Below are 26053 nucleotides of genomic sequence, written 5' to 3' on the forward strand. Positions count from 1 at the left end.
CATGACCTGAGCCGAAAGCAGAGGCTTTAACCCACTGAGCCACCCAGGCGCCCCACTTCTTCATGATTTTCTTACCCAAGTGTGCATCCTGAAACACTTGACTTCAGTTGTTTGCTTTTGCCAGATTTGGGGTTTGCTTTTGTGGCTTTCCCAACTTTTGTTTTGAAGAATTTCAGACTTGGGACGCCTGGGTGGCTCAGTTGGTTAAGCAGCTGCCTTCGGCTCAGGTCATGATCCCAGCGTCCTGGGATCGAATCCCACATCGGGCTCCTTGCTCAGCAGGGAGCCTGCTTCTCCCTCTGCCTCTGCTGCCATTCCGTCTGCCTGTGCTCACTCTCTCCCTCTCTCTCTCTGACAAATACATAAAATCTTTAAAAAAAAAAAAAAAAAGAATTTCAGACTTGAAGAAAAGTTACATGATATCTAGACTCACTAATAGCTAGCATTTTGCCAAAATCGCTTTTTGACTCTCTCAATGTATGTGTGCACAAATATACACATACATGCATATATATATACATATATGTATTATATACACACATGAATCTTTTATAGATGCATATAGATGCATGTCCTGTGTGTGTGTGTGTCCTGTCTCTTTCCTGAGCTATGGAGCCATTAGAGAGTAAGTTGCAAGCCTCATGCCCCACACCCTTAAATTCTTCAACTTATATCTCTTCAGAACAAAAATGTTCTCCTATGTAGACAAAATAAATGATTCTTTCACTCAAGAAATTTAACGTTGACAAAATACTCTTGTCAAATATACAGTTCATGTTCAAATGTGCCCAGTTGTCCAGTAGTATCCTTTAGAGCTTTTCTTTTTTCATGCAGGATCCAATCAGGAAACATTTATTGCGTTTAGTTATCACACATCTGTGTCGTCTCCTTTGATCTAGAACTGCTCCCAGCCTTTTTTGTCTTTAATGATAACTGACATTTTTGAAGAGTTTGGGAGTCTGCTTTTTAAAATAAATTTTTGCCTTGAAATATATGCATAAATAAAAATGCATTAATTATAAGTGTGCGTTTGAAGCATTATCACAAAATGAACACATCCAGCACGCAGAAAACATCCTCCTGAGACAGGATCTCAGAAGCCCCTCTGTGTGTCTCTCAGAACTACCTACCCCCTGCTTCTACATGTAACCACATTCTGGCCCTGTTCATCAGTTTTTCCAGGGTCTGGATTTCATATAAACGGAATCTACAAGTATGAATTCTTTGGGGGCTGCCCCTGTTACTCACTGTTAAACTTGTGAGATCAGTCCCTGTTGCCTGTAGTTGCAGTTGCTTCATTTTCATTGCTGTAGCCTGTTCTCTGCGTCAGTGTATTTCAGCCTTTCTGTCCATCCTCCTGTTGATGGATGTGTGGCTTGTCCGTCTTGGCTGTGACAGGATTCCTACACATCTGGATGTCCTGTATCCTGGTGCACATTTGCGTGCATTTCTGTTGGGTAAATAAACGTTTGGGGTTGGAACTGTTGGGTCGCAGAGTATGAATGTCTTCCGCTCTCCCAGCTAACAGCAAACTGCCTTACAGATGGTGTTGGCCATTCCCGCTCCAACCGGAGGTGTGTGATGGCTTTCCTTGCTCTGCGTTCTTACCTGTTGGCCTGTCTGGTTTTAGCCACTCTGGTGGGTGTGGCTTCTTTCCATAGCTTTAATTTCTGACTCCCTCCTTTACTTTGCATTGCTCTGAGTTTAGAGTTGCTGAGCCTTATTACGAGTGTTATGTGTAGCTTTACAAGTAACTGCTGCAGACTTTTCCAGAGTGGCTGCACTTCTCTGTGTTGCTGCCAGCAGTGTGGGAGCATTCTTCTTGCTGCTTGTCCTCGTCAGTACTTGATATTCTTGTGACTTTTCATTTTAGTCATATGAACAGACGTATGATGATGTTTATTTTCTATTTTAAATGTGCATTTCCTGAACGGCTGGTGATACTAGGATTTTTTCATGTGCGTATTTACCAGCCCGGGGTCGCGGGGGTGGCAGCAAAGGGACGAACAGATATCCACCCTGGAACCAAGCACTATTTTTGAAAAGGCTGTCCTTTTCCCATGCTCTGTAGTGTCTCTTTCATCATAAATAATGTCCGTGTATGAGAATCTGTTTCTTGGCTTTCTCATGTTTCATCCGTTTGTCTGTCCTTCTGTCAATATCCGCTGCCTTAACCACGGCAGCTTTGCTGGAGCACTTGGAGTCCTGCAGACCAGATTTCCCCCGCATTTTCTCCAGGACCTTTCATAAAGACGGACTCCTGTAGGGCGTGATGTTTTCCAGGTTCATCCACGTTGTAGCGTGAATCAAAACCTCACTCCTTTCTGTGACTGAATGCGGTCTCATTGTACCGACACGCTGTTCAGTTGGCAGAACTTTGGGTGGTTTTCACTGAAAGACCCTAGAGGACCCGCACCCAAGGACGCACTCACAGACCACTGGATGCAATAAGCAAGAGGATTTTATTCGGGCATGCTCGGACTCCCAGGGACACTTGACCATGAAATCTGCGAGGGAGGGGTCAGTGTCTGAGAGCCCCGATCTGTTTCGGGAGTCCCTTAATATAGAATTTTACAGTCCATTACATCAGAGCCCTCACTTTTCTAGCCAGTAATTTCAAAGCATTACAGTAAGGCCTACACATAGGTAGCCAATCCTTTAAAACCAACCATACATTCTGGCCAGTCACCGTTCAGGTAGTGTACAGTAGAGGGTACGTGTTGAATTGCACGTTTCTAACCTTTATCTGTATACGTGCTGAACCGCACGTCTCCAGCTAGCGTACGTGCTGAACCGTACGTCTCCGGCCTTGGTACGGGAGGCAACCCTTATCAATTTTACTTAGTAGTAGGGGAAATTCTTAACAGGGGAAGGGTATAACTTTATTTGATTACACAGCGAACGAGGGTTTAAGCAATTTTTCATTTCTTAGCAAAGCATTAGAAGCATTATTATACAGAAGCCAGAAACAGCTGGGTTAAACACAGATTTTTGCTATTCGTTATCCTGTTATGCTGCTTGCTGACTCCCTTATCTATGGTCAGCTGGCCACAGTTTCTTAGTTAGCATAAGCTGGTTATAAAAAAGAATGTTAAAACTTATAGGCTATACTATAGTTCTGACCTGGGGTCCTTCATCACTTTCTGTCAGTTGTGAATAACGCCACTGTGAACACACCCATAAAGGTTTGTGTGTGGACATGTTTTCATATATGCACGTAGGAGAAGAATCACTGGGAACACGTATGGAAGCTGTGTGTTTAGCATTTTGAAGAGGTGCCAGAGTGTTTTCCTTTCACCTTCTGACCAGCAGTGTATGAAGATGGTGATTTCTGTTCATCCTTGTCAACACCTGTTTTTGTCTGTTGAACTGTGGCTGTGCTGATGGGTGTGAAGCAGCATCTCACTGAGGTTTCAATTTGTGTTTCCCTGATGGCTAATGGTGTTGAGCATCTTTTCAGGTGCTTCTTGGCCATTTGCATGTCTTCTATGGGGAAAGGTCTATTTGGATTCTTAGCCTTTTTAAAAAAATGGGATGTCATTTTGATGTTGGAAAAGTTCTTTATATACTCCCCTTAGGGTGTCCATAGCACATCACCCCACTTTACTCTCCTGTCTCCTCTTGCTCTACTTTCATAACAGGCTTTAATTTGTGATTCGATTTCTTGGTGAATCAACTCATTCATCTGTCCATCCATCTTGTGTTAATTCAACAGATACACAAATGCCTTAGTTGTGTTGTTGCTATTTCTTTACCTTCTCAGTGCTGTTCTGAAAGAGCTTAGCCGCCACTGTCATTTGTTTGGTGGGTAGCAATATCATCTGCAAGGTTCTGGATAACTTCCATGAGAGCATCTATGCCAGTCTGAACTGCACTTCACCTTGTGTGACAGCCTCTTAGCCACAGCTATGACTCAAGGGTCTTACTCTCCCATCCCCATTCCCACCAAACGAAATGCACCAACATCCTCCCCAAAAGTCTACCAATAGATGTGTGTTTTTTTTCCTTTTCCTTACAGTAGAAGTTTGCTTCCTTCTTGTGATGCCCAGTCCTTTCACTTGAGTTATGGGTTCTATCTTCTCTCCCCTTTTCAACACCTTGGCTCCTTTAGCTGCCTTACCGTTTCCTAAATCTTTAATCTTTATCCTCTGCTGGGCCATCCTGGCAGGCCACACCAGTCTTGAGTACCACCCCCTGCACAAATCCTCCCAGGATGCCAAGTCACCTACTTCTCTGCCGAACGTCGTGGCCTGACTTCTCTAAAGGACTGAGCACATGGGCTTTCTCCACTTCCCACTTACGCTCACATATCACCCCCTGCGTCCGGCCTTGTCTGTGCCCTCCACCACTAATCTATGTTCCTACCAGTCATGGCATCAACAGTCTTCATACAACGAAGCCTAGGATCTCTTTTCTAGCCACATTGTATTCGATGTAGTGGCCCTTTCCTATTCTTGAGACACTCTCCTCTCCTGGCTTTCTTGGAATCCTGTTTGTCTGACTGTCCTCCAGTCCTACTTGCCCCCCTTCAGACTTTGTTGCAGGATCCCCCACCCTACTCCACGTATTGATGTTGAAGTTCCCCAGACTTACTTCCTGGTCCTTTCCTTTCTTGTCATCATCTCCTGCATGGTAGTAGAGACATCCCCTCTCTAGCCTAGGTCTTCCCTCTGATTGGGATGATGTGGCTGGGCCCTTGACATCTTCATTTGGCAATTTTACAGGCCTCTTAAACTTAAGGTGTCCAAAACTGAGCCTCTGATCTTATCCTTAAAGCCTTTGCCTGCCTCAGTCTTACCCCAGGAAATACATTGTCATCATCCATTTACTATGGGCAGAACCCAGGGAGTCATCCTCATTCTCTGTCCTCAACCCCAACATCCAGTCTACTGGAATGTCTTACCCATCCAGCCTGGATATCGTACTGTGAGTCTTTCTGCTTCTATCCTGCTGTCACCTAAGCCGGGCCACACTTACCCTTTACGTGGGCCACAGCAACAACCTGGCAATGAGTCCCTGCTACTACTCTTTTTAATTTTTATTTTTCTGGCTACTACTCTTGATACCTCCCAAGCCATTCATCACCTATACCTGAGTGGATTTCCTAAAAAAGCAGGCCCACCATGTGGGTGCCCAGAGAGGATTCCAGAACAGAAGTCAGACCAAAAATTATTGAAATTTGAATAAAATCTGTAGTCTAGTTAATAACATTGTACCTCTATTAATTTCCTTGAAATAGTACAATAAGATGCTAAAATTAGGACAAGTTGGGTGAGGAATATGAGGGAACTCCTTGTACTATATTTGCACCTTTTCTGTATGTATAAATTAGTTCAAATTAAAAAGGTTTTAATGGGGCGCCTGGGTGGCTCAGTGGTTTAAGCCGCTGCCTTCGGCTCAGGTCACGATCTCAGGGTCCTGGGATCAAGTCCCATATCGGGCTCTCTGCTCAGCAAGGAGCCTGCTTCCGTCTCTCTCTCTCTGCCTGCCTCTCTCTCCATCTACTTGTCATCTCTCTCTGTCAAATAAATAAATAAAATCTTTAAAAAAAAAAAAAAGGTTAAAAAAAAAAAAAGGTTTTAATGATTAAAATGCAAGAAAAGAAGGAAAGAACATAGGATTGTGCATTCATGAGCTTAAAACTCTGTCAAAGCCTTCCATTGGCTTAGCAGGACCTGACTCTGAAGGCTCTTGATGGCTCCAGGGCCCTGCCCAGCCCTCTAGCTTCAGGGAATGATATGCCCTTTCTCCCTCACTTGGCTTCAGCAGCTGTGGCCCTCTTTCAACCAGGAGAAAAGATGATCTTTCCCACTCTAGTCCCCCATCCAGTGCTGCGTGCCCCAGGCCCACAGTGGGACCAACTCCTTCTCATCCCCAATGTCTCCACATCAGTGCTGTTTCTTCACAGAGAGCTTCCCTGACTCCTGTGCCCCAACTGGCCCTCCTGTTCACTTGCTGTTCTCTGTGGCAGAAACCTTTCATTTTCTTCAGGGTCCTTAGTCACAGAAGGTGATTTGGGCCCTTCCTTATCCTCCCTGCTGCTGGTTCCTTGGCATCAGGGTGTCAGGGGCAACAGTAAGCCTGGTATCATTAGGGTCTAGGCTGGCATAGTGTGGGCGAGGGGCCAGAACCAGAAGACAAGTAGCTTCCTGGTCCTCATTGTATAAGGAAAGTTACTCTGTAATTAAGCCTCTGGAGAAGTTACAATACTCGCGGTATTTTATTCTGTCCTTCCCTGATTTCGATACTGTGTGCAAGTGGACCGCTGCTTTAGAGAAGTGACCTGATTCTTCACGTATCTCAGTGCCCTCTGTGTGAGGCCTTCAGCTAGCTGCTGGAGGGGCTGAGGCATAGTCAGGGGCAAGGTATTATTAGCTTTTGTAATAGGACTAACCTCATTCTTGGCAGACCTGTCGAGCACTTTGAAAGAATGAGTACGATAAGTTAAATATTTTCTCTTTTAAATAAGGCAGATACACAAACACCCCCCCACACACATACACACACACACACACACGCAGGCATTATATATCCAATCATGGAATAGATGCACACATCCAGCATTGTGGCGTTTTTAGCCTTCAGATGTCCTTCATGCTGGCTCTGTCTTGGCAGGGAGAGGCCTGGGAAGGGAGCCACGGGACAGGAGGCTCTGTCGCCATCCCACCTTTGCCAGGCACCCCCTGCTGCTCCCTCAGGCAGCTTGAGGAAGAGCTCCAATGTGGGGTGTTTGAGAAATTGTTAAAGGTGTTTTTTTTAATGGTCTCAGTGATAAAGGGTTATATATTGTCCATGAGTTTAATTTTATTCAGGATGGTAAAGAGGACATTACAAATTAAGTGTATAATAAAAGTGTAACAGAAAGGAGCCATCGGGTCTGATCAGGTTGAGAACCTGTGGTTCATCATCTGGTCTCTGGGAGGTTTTATTATGGGTCCTCAAGGAATTTAAAGTATTTCAAAGAACCAACAGGAATGTCATGAGTCATGACAATCCCAGGAGAAGCAGAGCTTTATGCCAGGACCTGTCACTTCGGTGAGAGGCACGAGTGTGTGGTGCCTTGCTGAAACTTTGCATATTGGCGATATAAAAATTTCTGGGATACAACCGGGCACTGGATGTTGTCACCTGCATTTGGTTCAAGAGGGCATACTATGCAAATCAGAGGACACCATGGCTTATGGAAGCAGAGGTCCTCTGGTGCTGGCGGGTGTTCACACTGTAGGTTGGCTGGAGGGAGAGGACCCTGGAGAAAGAAAGAAAGGGGAGGTTGGCCAAGGTGACCAGAGTTTGTTTATCCACTTTTCAAATTTGCCTGGGGCTGAAACCTCAGCAGAAGGGTCAGTAACTCCTGAAACATTCCCCTGGCCTGGCTCAACGGTGTGTGCCAAATCCTATTACCACTGTGGCCATATGCCTAGTTAATCATTCGGGCCCCCTGGAGTCAGAGAGAACCCCTGTGAAATGGCAGTTTGTTCAGTGGTGTGTTTTACTACATGTGTTGCTTTTAATGGGTGTGAAAGATCAGAGAGCTGCCGCACTCATTTTACACACTGCTTTTAGGAATCATGTAGTAAAGGGTAAAGTGTATACAACGTGGAAAATTGTGGCATATCTTACAAATATTCACATTAAAAACATTTTGAAAGGGACGCCTGGGTGTTCTCAGTGGGTTAAAACCTCTGCCTTCAGCTCAGGTCGTGATCCCAGGGTCCTGAGATGGAGCCCCGCATTGCATCGGGCTCTCTGCTCAGTGGGGAGCCTGCTTCCCTCTCTCTCTGCCTGCCTCTCTGCCTACTTGTGATCTCCATCTGTCAAATAAATAAATAAAAATCTTTGAAAGAATAAAAACATTTTAAAGGAATAGTGTGTATCAAGCAAGTTTGAGCTATATAGATAGATAGATAGATAGATAGATAGATAGATGGGGTCTGAATTAGATACTGATTTTTTAACCCATTTTCATCTTCTTTGGAATAGCTCCCCACTGAGCAAAGAGACCAGGTGGGTGGTCTCAGAGGCTTAACCCACTGAGCTACCCAGGTACCCCTCTTTTTCAATTCTTTATTTAATTCTATTTAGTTAACATATACTGTATTATTAGTTTCAGGGTTAGAACTTAATGATTTATCATTTGCATGTAACACCTGGTGCTCATTATATCAAGTGTCCTCCTCAATGCCTGTCACCCAGTTACCCCGTCTCCCCACCCACCTCCCCTCCAACAATCCTGTTTGTTCTTCTTTTTTTTTTTTTTTTGGAATTTTTTTTTCCAATTTATTTATTTTCAGAAAAACAGTATTCATTATTTTTTCACCACACCCAGTGCTCCATGCAATCCGTGCCCTCTATAATACCCACCACCTGGTACCCCAACTTCCCACACCCCCACCACTTCAAACCCCTCAGATTGTTTTTCAGAGTCCATAGTCTCATGACTCACCTCCCCTTCCAATTTCCCCCAACTCCCTTCTCCTCTCTAACACCCCTTGTCCTCCATGATATTTGTTATGCTCCACAAATAAGTGAAACCATATAGAGTTCAGCATCTCTTAAGGTTTGCCGCCTTCTCTGTTTTCATATTATTTTATTTTTCCTACCCTTCCCAACAAATGAATGAAATCACATGATATTTGTCTTTCTCTGACTTATTTCACTTAGCTTACCCTCTAGTTCTGTCCACATCATTGCAGATGCCAGGATTTCATTCTTTTTATGGCCGAGTAAGATTAGAAATTATCCTACCATTTTGTTTGATGGAGTATCCCTTCCTATCCCATTTCCAACTGCTACACTGGTATTAGGATAATTTCTCCCTTACATTTGCTACTAAATGTCATCTATAATAAATATAATTGATACTTAATGGTTTCGCAGTTGTCTTTATCTCACCCTTTCTTCTTTTTGTAGTTCTTATACCTTTTCTCTATTTTAGTGAAGTTAAGAAAGAGCTTTCTGTAGCTAGTCCATTCCTTTTTTCCAGTAAAGAAGGACCTAGACCTTCACCATTGAGTATAGCTGGGTCTACATGCCTGATACACTCCATTAGCCCACACCCTGTATCATCCCAGCACCTACAGTTGCCTTTAGGGGTTTGATGAAAGCCTCTTCACTTTTCTGGAACCATCTGGAACTTTCTCCTCCGGTTCCACCTCTCACACTTCTTGAAGTCCAGCTGTGTACGCCTAAAGTACTGGGCCAAACCATATTGCCAATTAGGCTGTTCTCTGCCTCTAACCTGGTCATAAGTTAACCCATTCCTGGTTTGTTCCCTGGGCCCTCTGTCCCTTCTTATTTGGCATGCGTGGCAGGCATACTGGCCTGATCTGCAGCAGTCACAAGGACTTTCTTGACCAGAGATAATGGAGTTGTTACCTCTCAGCCTTGTTAACTTGGCAGTTTGAAGAGCTCTGTATTCCTTGTACTTTACTGCTCTCTTTTGTGGTTTTCCGCGTCAGTGTGATTTTGTGGAGCCTAGCCCTGCCATGTTCCCTGAGTTTGATTCGGTTGACTTTTTTCCAGCATCTTTTCTTTCATTCTTGAGCTCCTCCCCTGATTTTTTTTTTTAAACTAGTCTCCACAAGTTCCATCTCTTTATTAAATTTATACTTACGATGTATTCTTGGCTCAGTGGTATTTTTGTGTTAAGTATGACTTTGCCCTGTTTATCATATTTCTTTCTTTTTAACAGAACACAGTGTGCAATTGGTATTAGTTTAATACTTTCAGTTTTCCTTTTATGAATTGGAGTGTATTTATTCAGTGGGAAACATAATATTGACAACAAATGAGTGCAGTTCACACACATTGATTTGGATGAAACACGAACATAATGCTGAGCTAGAAAAAGCAACTTTCAGAAGAATACTTGTAAAATGTCATTTATTTAAATAAAAAACACCTGTCAATGCTGCATATTACTCAGCATTCCATAGTACAGCAGCCTGGCACTCAGAATAGTTATGTGCTCTGTTGGGGGAGAAGGGTTTGCCGTGGAGGAAAGTCCACAGGGCATCTGGACAGGGGAAGTGACCTTTGAGTTCTTAGACTGATGGGACCGTGAGTGCTCAGCATTTCTCCTTTTGTGTTTCTGTGTCTAAAATGTTGTATAATAACTTTAAAAAAATTCATGCTTATTTTAAAGATAAATAACAAAAATAACTAATATGCCAAATGAATGTTTTCCATAATCCTATTTTTCCACTAATATTTTGGCATATTTTGGTGTCTTTTTTTTTTTTTTTAACATTTTGAAAGAGAGAGTATGAGCAGGGAGGGAAGGGGCAGAGGCAGAGGGAGAAGCCAACTCCCCGCTGAGCAGGGAGCCCAACACGGGGCTCCATCCCAGGACTCTGGGATTATGACCTGAGCCGAAGGCAGATGCTTAACCCACTGAGCCACCCAGGTGCTGATGTTTCTTTTAATTTTTTCAGCTTTATTGAGATATAATTGACAAATAGAAAAGCGTAAGATATTTAAAGTGTGTGTTATGACTCTTTTTTGTGTATGGGGATGTGTGTGTTTATCTGAACATTTAGGTTCTACTCCCTTAGCACATTTCAGTTGGACAGTACAGCATTGTGACTGTAGTCACCATGTTTTACATTAGGTCCTCAGGCTACATTTCTGTGTTTTTAGTGTAGTATTGTTCAGAATAATTCCTTCCTTCCTTTCTTTCTTTCTCTCTCTATCTCTCTCTTTCTTTCTTGTGATGTTTGCTGCAGCTCTTCCTATCTTCCTTCTCCAAGCACTCAGCTGTATGGTTTGGGACCAGCACCTCTGCTGAGCCTGAGCTGCTTGCTAAACTGTCTGGAACCTTCCTTCTCAGGGAGTTGGAATCCACTTCCCATCTGTCCTTCAGGTTCTGCAGCAGACCTCCACTTTCCAGCCCCAGACAGGTGACTTCCGAAGACTCCTCCACTTTCCTTTGTGAATGAGGGGCTGTGGGTTGTCACCCCAGCTCTGTGTGTCTGTGTGCCCCGTTTTGTGTGCTCTTCTCTTATGTGGGCACTCACTGCTCACTCTCTTGGTTTCGCTTTCAGTTTTGCTTCAAGAGTATACAACACAGTTGTGATTTTCTGGAGGTGTAGGTTTGCCGTCCCACATCATGCAGCGTGAGGCTGACGTGGGAGAGCCAGACACGTAGCCCTGGCCTCCCGAGTAGCAGAGTGGCCCCACTCTGGCTTCTCAGCCCACATAGCCACACTTTTAAGGTTATTAAAAACGGACCTCACAAACACAGCTATGGGGTCTTCTGGAGAAGGTTTACAAAAGAAAGGTTTACAAAAGAAAGACTGCCTCCAGTACTAGAATGAAATGAGAAATTAGAGATGTCACTGATGATACAGCTTCTTGATTAGAAAGTAGAGCTTTGGGGTTTCTCAGCTTGAGCAAGTCTGCTCTGTGCTCTGTGGGAAAAAGGAAATGCACTTTTGGTCAGTGCTCCAGCCAGCATGCAGAAAACACTCCTCAAAGGAGAGAAAACCTTCAACCTTGATGTGAGCTGCAGACTGCCTTGAAAATGGAGGAAAAGCACAGCAGGCTTGTAGTGGTCCTGGAAGTGGGGGAGGTGGGATCACACCAGAAGCCTGTATTGACCTTTCCACAGAGGCTCAGGTGCCCAGCGCCCCAGCCTGGCCCCTCCCAGGGAAAGCTAGTCAGGAATTTTAAGAATCACATGTTTTTCTTTGCATGGTGGGATGTTTCGGGGGGGGGGGGGGGGGCGCGGTATGAGTGGGGGCTGTGTTGCTCTTCTTCCCAGCCAAAGATGCTAAAAGGAAGTGTCACTGTGGGTCGTCTGCCCCTGCGGCAGAAGGAAATGCCTCTGCAAATACATCTTCCCTGGATGAAAAGCGAATAGCAGTGTTGAAGGTGGGCACGGAAGCCGGAGTCTTCGGCTGTGTTGCTGCCAAGCAAGTGAGCGGGCCGTGGACGAGTTGCCTGGGCAGCCATGCTGTGATGCAGCCTGTGCAGGCACTGGTCAGCAGCGGCAGGAGAGAGCCTGGGTGTGGCCTGGCCCTCTGACATGACACAGTGATGATCCTGGGAGGTCACTTGGGAAGGTCACATTGGTGTTTTGTTTAATCTCTCCCAGACTTCTGAGCTCTTGCCATGCCGAGCTTTTTGGTTCTTCAAGGTTATTCAGCCTTGTTTCTTATTTATATATTTTCCTATCCTAACTGTAGCAAGTTAGCTACTTTCAAGCCTGTCCTTTTCTTCACCTTTTCCCCTTTCTACCTGCCGCTGCCCACTCCTTTACCTTGAATTCCCAAGGATGCTGTGTCCCTGGCTGGCTCTGTGTCTCCTCTGAATCTCAGAATGGTTGCTTCTTGAAGCTCACATAGCTGGCTTTCTTTAACTTTTATTTATTTATTCATTTATTTATTTAACAGCTTCATTGAGGTATGATTCACACTGTATACAATGCACCGCTCTGACGTACACAATTCATCCGTCTGTCGTCCATTCACGGAGTTGTGCAACCATCACCACTAACTGCAGAACATTTCGTCCCCCCCAGCCCCCCCAGAAGCCCCAGGCCCACCTGCAAGCTGCTCCCTGTTCCGTCCATCCCCAGGCCCCTGGCGACCATGCATCCACTTCCCATCTCTACAGATTTGCCTGTTTGGACCTTTCATAACCACAGAGTCACAGGCTCTGTGTCCTTCTGTGACCGGCTTCTCTCCCTGAGCATCACTCGGCTTTATATCTATGTTCAGTGTTTTCCCTTTGTTTAGTTTCCTTTGTTAGTTAGTTAGCTGTCACATATTCTCAGGTGACAAGTTGACTCATTTGTCTTCTTCCTAGAGTCTCTTTTCCATTGTCTTTGTTCTGTACTTAAATCTGCAACTCTGAAGCGATCAATTTTTAAACTATTTAGCTATTACCCTTAAAATCTTGAAATTAATGGTCATTTGTCAGTTCTCTGCGGGAAAGAATACAGTCTGGGACTCCTCTTGTGTCCGCTCCGGATGTCAGCTCTGCGCACTCTGCCCACGGCGGTCTCTGTTACCCTCTGGCGAGCAACGATCAATGAGCTGTTGCTCTCTTTCTGCTCCGGATACCTCTCCTTTTCACCCTCTCTTTTCACTGCCCCTTCTGATGGTCTACACTCTGTTATATTACTGTATTGCAAGGCAGTTATCATAGGTGTCCATTTTGTTTGTTTTCTAAAACTCCCTATAGAAAGCTTTTGTCACTGTGCATGTCCCGTCAGCACAGAGACCTGAATCCGTGTAATTCTGTCTTCCGGTAGATGGTGTGTCATCACTTACTTACTTAGTGGCCTCACACTTGCGGCCATCCTCTCATGCCCTCATTTTTTTGTGAAAGTTACTTCATGCCTTTCCTCGGTTTACTGAGTTACTCCTGAGTGCCCCCAAAGACAGGGAGGGCATCATCTCTCCCTCTTTATGTACATTAACTCATATAACCCCCACAACAGCTCTGGAAATGCTGTCACTGCTGAGTTCCTAGTGTTTGCATTTTATTGATGAGGGAACTGGAGTTGAGTGTCTAAGTCACACTCTTCAGCCATACGCGGTCTCTGAAACTGGAGTATGCTTTTTTTCCTCTTCATCCCCTTCAGCAGTCTGCCCAGCTCCTCAGCCTCAGTAAGTACCCAATAAATAATCCATTTATTCGGTAAGTAAATGAGTGAATGAGCAAATGAATGAATGAGAGAGCACCTGGTGGGCTCTTTGTGGGTGTGTCCAATGTTTTCCTTCAAAGAACTTATTTCTGTGGCCTTTGTGAAGGCTTGTGGCCTAAAAGCAGAACTCAAGAGTATTTTAGAGGTGGGAGGAGTGGGTCTCTGAAGTTTTCACCCCTGGGCTGTCTGGTGTTCATACTTGGCACCATAGCACATAACGAGGTAGTCTTTAGTAAAGGCCAGATGTGAAAGGGAGGAAGACGATGGTATGTGGGAGCACGGTCACTAAGGGCCTGGTCACTCACATTTGGCTGTGATGGCAGCATATTTACTTGTTACTGCTAGAGAGAGGGAAGCAAGGTACAGAAAAGCCCCTGTTCCGGGAGCAGGAGGTAGAGCATGTGTGCGTGTGTGTTGTAAAATTTGTTTTCTTAGCTAAAGGTTTGGTCACAACCAAGTTAGACAGGCATGGTGCCTACTCTTTGTTTCTTTTACCTGCTTGAGTAGCTCTTCCATATTTTATTATTTGGGTCTTCATTTTTTAAAAAGAATTGGTTCAGTTTCACCAGTACCCATTTGCTGTCGGAACTTGTGATTTGTCAAGTGTTGTGACAACCAGGATGAATCAGTCCTTATGATTAGTGGTTTTACCTAGGAGTAGAAAGAACAGAGACCCATCCAGAGTGTTTTCATGTTAATGAGCTGCAAAATGTTTTGTTTTATTTTGTTTTCCCCACCAAAACTTCTGGTCTTCTTTGGTAGAAGCAACAGATAATTATGAAATATCGTATCTATAATTTTGTAGAAACTGTTTTTTGATAGCTAAACCTTTTCGTGTTTATTTTCCTTATTGATTGACCACATATTATTTTATTTATTTTTAAAGATTTTATTTATTTATCTGAGAGGGAGTGAGAGAGAAGGCCTGAGCAGGGGGAGGGGCAGAGACAGAGAATCTCAAGCAAACTCTGTGCTGGACACGGGGCTCGACCTCATGACCCATGAGATCATGACCTGAGCTGAAACCAAGGGTCGGACACTTAAATGGGTGAGACACACAGGCATCCCCACTAACTGCATTGTAGTTTAAACAGTTCTCTTGCTTCTTGGCCATTGCAGACCTAGTAATGAAGGAAAATACAAAGTGGAATAACTTTTTTGAATGTTTATGAGCTAGGCCAAACTGATCGCCTCTCATATGTTTATTGTTTCAAATCGTTAGTGATGCAGGCTTCTAGGCATTTGTTATGCTGTTAACTCCCAAGGTCACATCTCAAAGCATCTTTTCCTTCCTCAGTATTCTCCTCTTTCTGCTGAGCTGACATTCAGTTCCATGACTCTGGGTAGTAGGGGCTGTCTCACTCCAAAGCAGGCACTGTGCAGCAAAAGACCACAATAAAGAAAAAGGCTGGAATAGTCTGTCTTTTCCAAAAACAGACTTTGGAATATATTGAAAGTACACTTAGTTCACAGAAACTAAGCACCAGTTTTGTGTTTTTTTTTTTTTTTTTTTAATTTATTTGACAGACAGAGATCACAAGTAGGCAGAGAGAGAGGCAGAGAGGCAGGCAGGGAAGCAGGCTCCCTGCTGAGCAGAGAGCCTGATGCGGGGCTCTATCCCAGGACCCTGGGATCACGACCAGAGCCAAAAGCAGAGGCTTTACCCCACTGAGCCACCCAGGTGCCCCTAAGCACCAGTTTTGTGCAAGCCACGATTTTCCTCCTCAAAGGATCTATGATCTGCTTAAGCATGTTAACCGCCTCAGTCTCCTCGGTGCACACAGCCACAAACCAGCCCCTCCGTCAGGTGGGAGTGTGGTAGTAAACAAGTCCCCCTTCTGTAGCCTCTGTAGAATGAAGCTGATGAAAAAAGTCATCAGTGCTGGGGAGGTTGGAAATCAATTACCCAGAAGGAATATAAGAAATCTTGTTAATCTTCTGTTTATACTTAAGAAGATAAATCATTTAGCTGTCTTACTTTGACCTTCTGCTCCAAGAGAGCCATTCTTATGAACTTGGACCCCAAGTGTGTTGTAGTTACTCATTAAATCCTTATCTCTTATAAACTCTTTTTTTCTTTTAATTTTTAATTTTTTATTAACATATATTATTAGCCCCAGGGGTATCTTATAAACTCTTTTGACTTGAGATTTTGATGAGGCCCGAATTCAGTCATGCAGCCACAATAGGTTTCTGGGGAGTTTTGCACCAGGCTGCCTTACTTTACCTGGCCAGTACCACTCCAGTTTTGGCAATAGATTTCACTTTAGGTTTAGCTTTCTGCATGGAAGCATGGATACCTAACTTGTTCACTGATTTTGCTTGCTGTGGACACGTACAGAAGTCTGACTTCTGGAACACTAGCTGCCCACGTTGGTCATCAGGGGCTCCCTAAAGAACAATTCACATGAGAAACACAATTCGGAGCAATTGTTGATTTAACAGTCCCACAGATGTGGAACATGAAGAAGACTCCCATGGTAAGCAAGTCAGACACCCACACTGATAATAATAACTCACGTTCCGGAGTTTTCACCGTGCCGGGCACTGTCATAAATGCTTCACGCATATACTCATTTCGTCTTTGCGTCAGCCCCATGGGGCACATCCTGTGTTTAGCCTGGTCCTATAATAATATATCTTACTCTGGGTCACCTGGTGGGAAGGTGGTGGGGCCTGAATCTGATGGCTCTTCTGGAGAATCCATGCCCTTACCCACGTCTGCATGGCCCCTTGTAGAGACATTGCTTCCACCACTACGTTTGGGGGAGAGTGGGTTCCTGTTCCCACCATGACATCCTGACTCCCACGTCCCCTAACTCCCTTATCACCCACTGTGACTGGCATTTCCACAGCTCTCTGGCCTTTCCTCAGTCTCATGCCTGTTCCTTACCATCTCCCTCTGCACCCCTATTGCCCACAACATGAAGACTCCCAGAGCTAGTCTGCGTGGTGCCCTGCACAGGCCCCCGTCCGTCTCTGACCATTCCCTGTACTGAATTCACTTCAGTCCCTTGACTATGCCTGCCAGAGGTTCCTTTTCTGTGGAGCCTCTTCATGAACTGTTAGAGCAGCACCCACGGCCCGACAGCAGCTGCTCCCGCCCCTGGCCATGTAGGCTTTCCCTGGGCTGACTTCGCTTCATCTCAGTCCTCAGCTTGGAGGGCGCTGCATCCAGGAGGCTTCCCTAGCCCCCAGGTCCATAAGGGGCCGCCCTCCTGTGCTTCCTAGGGTCCTAAGATTTTATATTCACACCTGCCCGCCCTCTAGATCCCTCCCCAGGTGACACCCCCCATGCAGGTGACATGCTCACACCTGTCTTCCACACATCTATCACAGTGTGTGGTCAACAGACGGGAGGCACTTGCTAAGTGAATGAGCAGCAGCAGGCCTCAGGGTGTGCACGCCACGGCAGCGTCAGAGTTTGTGAGCGCAGAGCTGGGCCGCTGTCATGTGCATCCCTGCCAGAGGGCACGGCCCTGCTTGGAAGGACGAACTTCAGCCCCATGCATGCATCTGTTGGGCTCAGCCTGTACTCTTCTGGTGTGCTGGCCCAGTCTCTTCTCTGCCTTGGTTGTCACGCCTCAGGAAAGGCCTCCTACACTTGCTCTGGCCCGTGTGGAACTGCATGGCGTGGGGAAAAGCGGTTTCCTGACTGAGGACTTCCGAGAGCGGAGCCTCTGGCTGCCCTGCCTTTGCCTTCTGCAGGGAGTCCTTGCCCACAGGGAGCAGCAGCCTCAGGCAGGGGAGCCCAGGGCATCTTGCAGGGAACGCTGTTCTGGGGTCAGGGCCAGCTACAGTCAGAATGGAAACCTCTCCCTGCAACCGTGGCTCCTCATGCACTACCGTCCTCCCTCCTCCTTTGGGTCCCTGGGGCAGCCCTCCGCAGCAGCTCCTGCCGGCCGGGGCCTTGCCCGCCCTCTGCTGGGAGACTCACGGGCCGTCCCCATTCCTGCAGCACCAGGGAACGGGCCTTTGACGAAGTTAGAAATAAGCCTACTGGCATGGAGACTCCGGGACAGGTCAGACGTAGGACTTTTCTCTGGTTAGTCCCCAGAGCTTGCCTTCTTCGATGCTCCCAAGGCAAAATGGCAAGTGAGTTCAGCGTCTTCTGCGACAGAGTCTGAGGGATTCCTACAAAGGTGCTCTTATTCCCGTGTAGTATTCCAGTTCATGTTCCATTTCCAGCTGATACATGGACTTAGTTGTGACTGTGATTGACCCTGTACACTGTGTATTTTTGTTGGAGAAAAAACCATATGGAAGTTCTTGACCTTAGTTAAGAGTGAGTATTTGGGGCAAGTTAGCATCCAAAGTTACTTATCTAAGTCTTTTGATTCCCACCTATGATTTTGCTGTGCTCTAGGATCTCTCTAGGTGTCTTGAAAAGACATATAGTATAGTATTTTTACGAGAAGAAAGGGGGATGAGGAGAGATTGAATGAGGAAATGGTGGCGTAACTATAACATGATGAAGGATAATTAAGTAATCCCTAGGTTGTTTAAGTAATTAATTTTTTAAAGTAATTTCTATCCCCAACCTGGGGCTCGAACTAATGATCCCGAGATCAAGAGTCACATGCTCCACTGACTAAGCCAGCCAGGCCCCCCTCGTCCTTCTTGAAGTAATTAATTTTAGGGCATTTATTACAGCATCCTGAGTGGAAGCACCCATGTGGATTTAGGAGTATAGACCCCTCACCTCGAATGTTTCAGTGATACCCTTCCATTACCACCTTCTGGGGAAGCTTAAACTCTCCAAGACAGGGACTTTGCTTTGTTCTTGAGTCTGTTCTCCAGGTAGAGCCAACCCCAGGCCTAAAATAAATGTTTATTGAACAAATTACATTGCCACTCCCCTCAACAGATTTGCAGTCTGGTTAAATTACAGTAAGGACTACAAATGGATTAATTTAAATAAGACTTGTTTCCTTTCCAGAAATTGCTTGAGTTCTCTCTGGAAAACAGCTTCTTAGTATTTTCCCACCAGATAGTCCTTCTGAAGACCCGGAGCAGGGACTTCCCTGCCTTAGAGCCACCTAACAGTGTAGCATATGTTAGTGTGTTATTTCAGCCTTTAATGAGAATTGTAAAGATATTGGCTAATTGTCCATTTAAAAGATATTTTTTTAAAAAAATATCTTATTTTTACTTATGAGAGAGAGAGTGGCAGGGGGAGGGGAGCAGAGGGAGAGGGACAAGCAGACTCGCAGCTGAGTGTAGAGCGCAACTTGGGGTTCAGTATTAGGACCCTGAGATCGTGAGCTGAGCCAAAACCAAGAATCAGATGCTTAACTGACTGAGCCACCCAGATGCCCCTCCCACCTACTTTTCTTTGAATGAGGATTTTGTGAGAGAATAAAATTATCGTAGACTACAGCTTGACAAAAGCTGCACGTTCTTGCTGTGAATGTTTAGATCCAACAGAAAACTGTTACTTGATCATCTGAATCAAGGGCGGTTTTAATTACTCCTGTTGGTGCCCATTACAGTCTCACTTTTTGAGGCAGTTTTGCATTCCTGACATGGGTAATGTGGTCCATATTCTAGATCACCCTTACATGTAGACCGACGGAACAAAATAAACCCCAGAATGTCTAGGGAGAACCATCAGAGTCTGCTTGGTTCCTGGCACAAAGTGTAATGTGACCCTTGCATGGAGGAAGTTTTTAATGTTCATTTCAGCCGCCCAAGGTAAAATGTGCAGCCAGAGTTCAAAGAAAACATGATATAAGTACATGGTGTGTCTCGGAAGCAAATATTCTCCCTGAAATCTGTGCATCTCTGCAAAGATCCTAGAAATCATAGTAAAATATGACATTCATATTTTTGCTTTACTCTCCACTTTTCAGGAGCATGTCCTGCGTAGAGAGCAAGATCAAGCTGCATTTCAACCAACGGTGGTTTCCATCTGTGCTGACTGTAATTTTTATCCATAGGTTTGAAGACATACCTGATAGCGGGTCAGAGAGCGAAGGAGTCTCATTGCAGCTGTTCAGAGGCCTTGCTTTCTGGCTTTGAGGTCATTGACGGCTCACGGGTGTCCTCAGGTCCTAGGGGACAGGGGACAGCATCACCAGGGAGTGTCAGTGACTTGGCGCAGACTGTCAAAACCTTTGATAACGTTAAGGTTAGTTTTTTTTTTTTTCTACTTCTAAAATTTTATATTAATTCTGCAGTAGAACATGTGAAATGATAAGCAGCCTTTGGGTCTGTGGCAGACGACTTGGAATGCCCTTCACTTTGGTTTTTGTGATTTTAAAATTTAGTATGAAGTCACCAGCATTTTGCATTTTTTAATACCTTTGCTTTTTTGACATATTGTGCTCTTCCATTTTCTTTCCACGCTGTATCAGTTTGCTTCTCACTCGAGCTGCTGTTTTCTTTTTCTGAGACCTATTCTGTCTTTTGTGATCTCTGAAAGCTAATGATAAGTGATAGTAAAGGGGATTCTTCTCGAAGCTTGCTTGGCGACCTCGTTCGTATCTTATTTCAGAGACCATTTTCTCAAGTGTTCCTATGTCTCTTGAAATGCAGTGTCTCACGAATATTTTAAATTTTGTTGGTGTGGGTGAATCTCGTGGCATAGCTCACTGAAAGAGTGCGGGCTTGCCAGGAACATGACAGTATGTCATTGTTGGGGCCCAGGCCTCTGGGTGCTGTCTGCACATACCCATTTCTGTCATCATAAACTGCCACAGGATTAGCATGGCGGGCTGTGGGCATGATGAAACCACACCAGTGTTTGAGCTGCTCCCCCCCCAACTGGTATCTCTTGTTTGTTTTTACTGTTGAAATATTTGCTGTTTCCATTTGAAAGAACAAAAATAGAGAGGGGGCCACTCATAACAGTTCCCCTTCACTGTGTTGTGCTCTCAGATAACCAAATGATATGTTGGTCTGGATGATGGCCTGTTGTTATGGCTTTAATCCAGTATGTTCCTGTTTATCCACATTCATTCACAGCTTTGAAAGTCAGCTGTGCTGGTATTTAAGTTCAACGGGATCATAACATGGGCACCCAAATCATTGCCCTCCAGCAGAATCCGTAGTCCCTGTCAGCCAATTACTCTGTGTGATTTTCACACACAGGTTTATTAACAGCACTCGTGTATCGTTTTTGTTGTGTGCCTTGTTAATTTAGTGCAGGGTTTTTCAGCCTCAGCACGAGGGACATTTTGGGCCAAGTAACTGTGGTGAGGGGCCGCCTGTGCACCGTGGGACGTCGAGCAGCATCTCTGGCCTCCACCCACCAGATGCCAGGAGCACCCCTTCCTCCCGTTATGGTGACCGAGAATTCCTCCAGACACTGGCCAGTGTCTCCAGGAGGGTAAAATCCCCTCTGGTTGAGAACCTGTGATGTAGGGCACTAGCTGCAGTCCTTCCCCATGTCCTCTGGCACACGTGGGACTGCTAATGTCACTGAGATTTCCTTACTGCCTGTGCTCTTTCAAGACCGCCTCTTCACTTGGGGCGATGTTTTGTAGCAGGCAGGAAAAGGAGCTCTCGGCTCTCGGGCCCACAGGCTGTCCCTGAGCGTGGGCAGGAACTGTTGTAGCAGGAGATATTGAAAACGTGGTTTTCCAAATACAGCTTCATTATTTAGAGAGAATTTATTTCCTCCGGGCTTCAAACTGAGCTGTACTTAAGTAGAGAAATAGAGCTCAAATCCAAAAATAAATGATGTGTTGTGTTTGCCTGCCATGTTAGATTATCTGTGTGTGTGTTTCTATCCGTAGCACATAACTTCCAAATTTAGTGACAGCGATTTGATGTTAAATTGACCTAAGAAGGTTTTCTCTTATCCCAAAGAACATTTCTTGTTCTAGTTACATGTATATAGCTATAGTTATAGATGTAAATATATTTATCTTTATTTTGAAAATCTGGATAGATAAAAACTATTAAGCGTATTCTCGTCATGTATAAATTTTGAATAGTCTTTGAAAGTTTTCTGAAAAATCTTGTGATCTATTAATTTAGCTGGGTCTGCCAAAAAGAATTCTGGGGTGGGGGGGAGTTTGTGCCCCTTCCAGGAGGGTAAGGACCGTCTGGATCCTGAAGTATAATTTCTGGGATATTTTCATGTGAGGACATCTGAGATGAGGACAGCCCCCACGGTTGGAGTGGAGGGAGCGTGGAGAGGTAGACAGCATGGTCTCCACTCCAGGCTTTGCCACTCTGGGGAAATCATGCACAGTCTGGCCCCTCTGCTTCTAGCTCCTGGGGTCAGGTAAGAGCGGGCTTGGGTGAGTGCCTTGCAGATAGCAAGCGTGGGGTAACAGTGCGTCGTTAGGAGCCATCGTTGAGCCTGAAAGACTGAAAACTGAGGTCCACTTCAAGCATTACGTACACTCTGATCTGACATATAAGGCCTTTTAAGTAAGAGTTTTTACGCAACAGAAAAAATACTGGCTGCTTCTCATGGGTTCTTGGGGTGGATTTATCCTGTGCACTTGTCAGTACCTCCCACATGCCACTGGTTTGTTGCCTTTTGTCGTCTGTAGTACGGTTAGTCTTTCTGTTTAGCTAGAAGCACTGACTGGTTCCTCCTAATCCTTTGCCAGGGTCTGTTGACTGTCCCTGTGAACGAGCTTTTTTCCTTCCTGGCCACTGCCCTCCATCCAGTGAGAGGGCGCTCCCACGTGGATTTCTGTCACCGACCCCACATCTTTCTGCCTAGCATGGGAAGTCCTGGCTCGTGGGAGGGGCCTGTGTCAGGCAGTGTTTCCCTTGAAAGTACATACCCTGAGCAGTAGTTTCTGAGATTGGACATAAGTGGCAATTATGGAAAAAGCTTTCTATGCTCAGGGAAACCTGTGCAGTTCTGGGCTGCATGCTATAGAAAGGATCTCTGTGCTCTAGGACGTCCTGGAGCCTTTAGCATGCTTCCTTGCACTAGGCCTCCAGAGGGGGATGTGGTGGTGGTATTCTCGGGCTTCTGTGACCACAGACTTCTTTCTTTAAGCCACACCTATTGGGGGAATGATTGTCTAGTGGAAGGAGTTTCATGCAGGAACCAAGAAATTAGGGTGAGTGAATATTCCTCAGGTGAATGCATGCGGGCCTTGGTCCTCCTGTCGCTCCTATCACCGGCAGTGCCCCTCACTGTCCCCTGCCCTCTGAGCTGCTCTTCTTTGCCCTGTTCACTGTCACTGGAATTTGCTGTCACTCCTCTCGCTAACAGTGCTGTCTCCCCATCACCATGTTCTTGGTTCATTCGACTGTAACATGCACCTTTACTCGTTCCTCATGCAGCTTCCTGCAAGCTCCTGGGATGCGGGCAGAAACCATGTGTGAAGTAACTTACGTTTTTCTCAAGGATACAGCCTGGAATGTGGTAGATAATTAAAAGTTTCTTTTGGTTTAAGTTTTTTATTCTTGAATGATACACAGAGAACTGTAGCTCTCCAGAGGTAGGCCAACAAGGACGGAGTTCAGGAGCCCGGGCAGAACTGAATAGAAGCAGGTAACGTCAACCAAGCATTCGTTTTCTACTCCTAGTGTCCTTGTCCCATGTGAGTTGTCTCCCAGTTCATAGCTGAAGAATTTTTACCTAATGTTTCATTAAATAGTCCAAGTACTATATCGACATAGTAGTGACATCAAAGGACAAAGGTTTTGGCCTTGAGGTCGTAGGTCAGAGGGACCCCTTCCCACACCTAAACCTTGGCTTCTCGAGTGACTGGCAGTGAAGAGTTTCTCATCAGGAAGGTCCTGGAGAGCATAATCAGGAGAGGAGTACTACTGTGGAAAGGGCCAGAACTTAAAATCAAAGATCCTTCTCACAGCCTTGGCTTTGGGACTGTAAGTGAGTCACTTAGTTCCTCTGGGCCACAGTGAGATGGTGATGACACTCTCCCAGGGCTGCTGTGAAGATCAGCTGAAGTAATGCCCATGAATGTTCCATTTGGAGTAGAAGTTCTGTGAACACCGGACTCGCATGTATTCGCTCCACGTGGAGAAATGGACAGCGCCCATGGCAGAAGTGAAGAAGGGCAGGAGGAGACAGATCCCGCTTTGATTTGCCCACAAGGAGTCACTGACTCAGGAAGGTCTTGCCTTCTCTGTTTGCTCTGACGTGAGGGAGGTTCTTCAGTTTTTGCCGTAGGGGATGGAACCACGCCGCACATGTGACTTTGGAGCATCGGCACCCCAGCTTGTTCCGTGCGACCGCAGCTCTGCAGTGGCATCTGCGGCTCCTTTTCCATGAACACTGGTGACAGACGGACTGAGACTGCATTCGACTGTAACATGCACCTTTACTCGTTCCAAAAACACAGCTGTGTTCCAAAAACACAGCTGGTCTAGCATCTTCATGAAGAACAAAGAAATGAAAACCAAAGATGTGGTTGGTTTTTTGTATCACATCAGTCCCAACTCGCAAACTTTGTGAGCTGTGAAAGCGTCTCAGTTCATTCTAAAGGACTTCCTTGGAAAGACAGCTGCTCAACTCCTCTTTGTGAATTTAACCCTAATCTATTATTCAGAACCCTGGGGCCGTGCACTCATAGGGCTTTTCTACATGTTTACAGTTAGTAATGAGGCTAATGATGTGAATTCATCCACATGGGGGCAATTCAGGGAGGATCTGTTCTGTTTCAAAAGGGTAATACTTTCCCTTTGAGGTCAGTAGCCCCAGGACCATCCTTCTGTGGCAGTCCCTATGATTTTTTTAATGACTGAATAAATGGTCACTTATCTCCTTGTTATTTGTATGTAAATTGTTAGGAGTAGGCTCGGTGGGCTTGGTGTGAGGAGACAGCTGGCCTCTCAGTTCATTTCAGAAATGGAAAAAGTAGTAAATTATCTATCTGTAGTTTAGACACTAAATAAGAATCTCTTCTAAATGGTGGTCGAATTGGTAGTGGTGATGGTTGCACAATTCTTGAATACACTAAAAGCCACGGAATTATATACTCTCTAGGTGGGTTAATTACATGGTATGTGAATTCTATCTTGATAAAGCTGTTATAAGATAAATAGTAGTCTGATTGCTGGCTCTGAAATGGGAACATAAAGTAAGTTCTTAAAAAAAAACCTTTCAGGTTTTATCTATATTTCCAGTCATGTGTGTTTGCTTCAGCTAGGAGAAAGTCTGTCCCATGGAAATCAGCACCTTACAGAAGAGTTCCAGCTGATGGAGGCAGAAGGAGTGAGGGAGAGGGAGAACCAACACTAGAACACCACAGTCGTATTTGCTGCTGGGTCCCTCCGTGAGTTCTAAAATTAGTGGGTAAAAGTTTGAGGAGAAACAGGATATTTGCACAGCCTCTGAGCATCCCCACCCTCCTCCCTCTCCCCTGGATGTTTGCTGATAACCAAGAGAAGAAGAGTAAATCCACAGTGGAAAAACCCGGCAGGCCCTGCTTCACTGAATGATGAGGCCGGCATCACAATGAATAAGACTCGCAGTGGAGCATACATGCCCCCATCCTCCCCAGGTGATGTGCTGATAAGGGCCCGTCAGCTCTGTGGGGTCCTACTCCTAAGTCCTGAACCTCATCCAACTTATGAGAAAGCATCAGAGGAGTGCAGATCCAAGGCCAGACTACAAAACCCCTGACGCTTGACCAACACATGATGTCATCGAAGACTTGGAAAGACTGAGGATCTGCCATAGGCTGGAAGAGACAAGGAGATGCTAAATGCCGCTAGGATGCTGGTACAGAAAAAGGCAATTTGGGGAAAATCTGGGAAAGCTGAATATAGTTAGTAGCCTAGTTAGTAGTACTGGCAAGTGCTTGTGCCGTAGTCTCCCTGACCGTGGTGTGGTTGCCGAGAGACACTGATGTTCCAGAACACCAGAGAAGGACACATGCCAGCTCCCTGAACTGTCTTCCCTGCTCTCCATTAAGTCTAAGCTCTTTTATAATTTAAATGTCTAATATATATGTATTAACTATTTTAATGTATTTATTATTTTAATCATACTATATAATCTAAGTGTATATATAACATCGGTTGTATTTTTTTTTTTAAAGATTTTCTTTATTTATTTGAGAAAGAGACAATGAGAGAGAGCATGAGAGGGGAGATCAGAGGGAGAAGCAGACTCCCCATGGAGCAGGGAGCCTGATGCAGGACTTGATCCCAGGACTCTGGGATCATGACCTGAGCTGAAGGCAGTTGCTTAACCAACTGAGCCACCCAGGTGTCCTTCGGTTGTATTTCTATTATCTATCACATATGAATTAACATGAGAAGATATGTCCAGCATTATTTCACTGGTATCATCAGGGAGTGAAGTATTATGCGAAAATGAAATTTCCCAAAATGCCAAATATTTTCTTACTTTGACTTCCTGATGGAATATTTCCACAGCACAGGAATGATCTGTTTGCCTTATCAGCCTCAGTTATTAGACTTGGTGGCCATTTAGGGCTCAGGAGTCTGAGCAGG

At 45.2% G+C, this 26053-nt stretch overlaps 1 protein-coding gene across 2 annotated transcripts in view; it reads left to right on the forward strand.

Moving 5' to 3' along the window:
- Window positions 1-26053, forward strand: part of ADCY9 (adenylate cyclase 9) — a 110439-nt gene that overhangs the window by 57414 nt on the left and 26972 nt on the right. For both annotated transcript variants that reach the window (XM_059415465.1, XM_059415464.1), the window contains one exon: window positions 19591-19781. In XM_059415465.1, coding sequence (XP_059271448.1) covers window positions 19591-19781 — 191 coding nt within the window. The remainder of the gene's footprint in view (window positions 1-19590; window positions 19782-26053) is intronic.

The sequence above is a fragment of the Mustela nigripes genome, chromosome 11 (assembly GCF_022355385.1).
Source record: "Mustela nigripes isolate SB6536 chromosome 11, MUSNIG.SB6536, whole genome shotgun sequence".
NCBI classification, from domain to species: Eukaryota; Metazoa; Chordata; class Mammalia; order Carnivora; family Mustelidae; genus Mustela; species Mustela nigripes.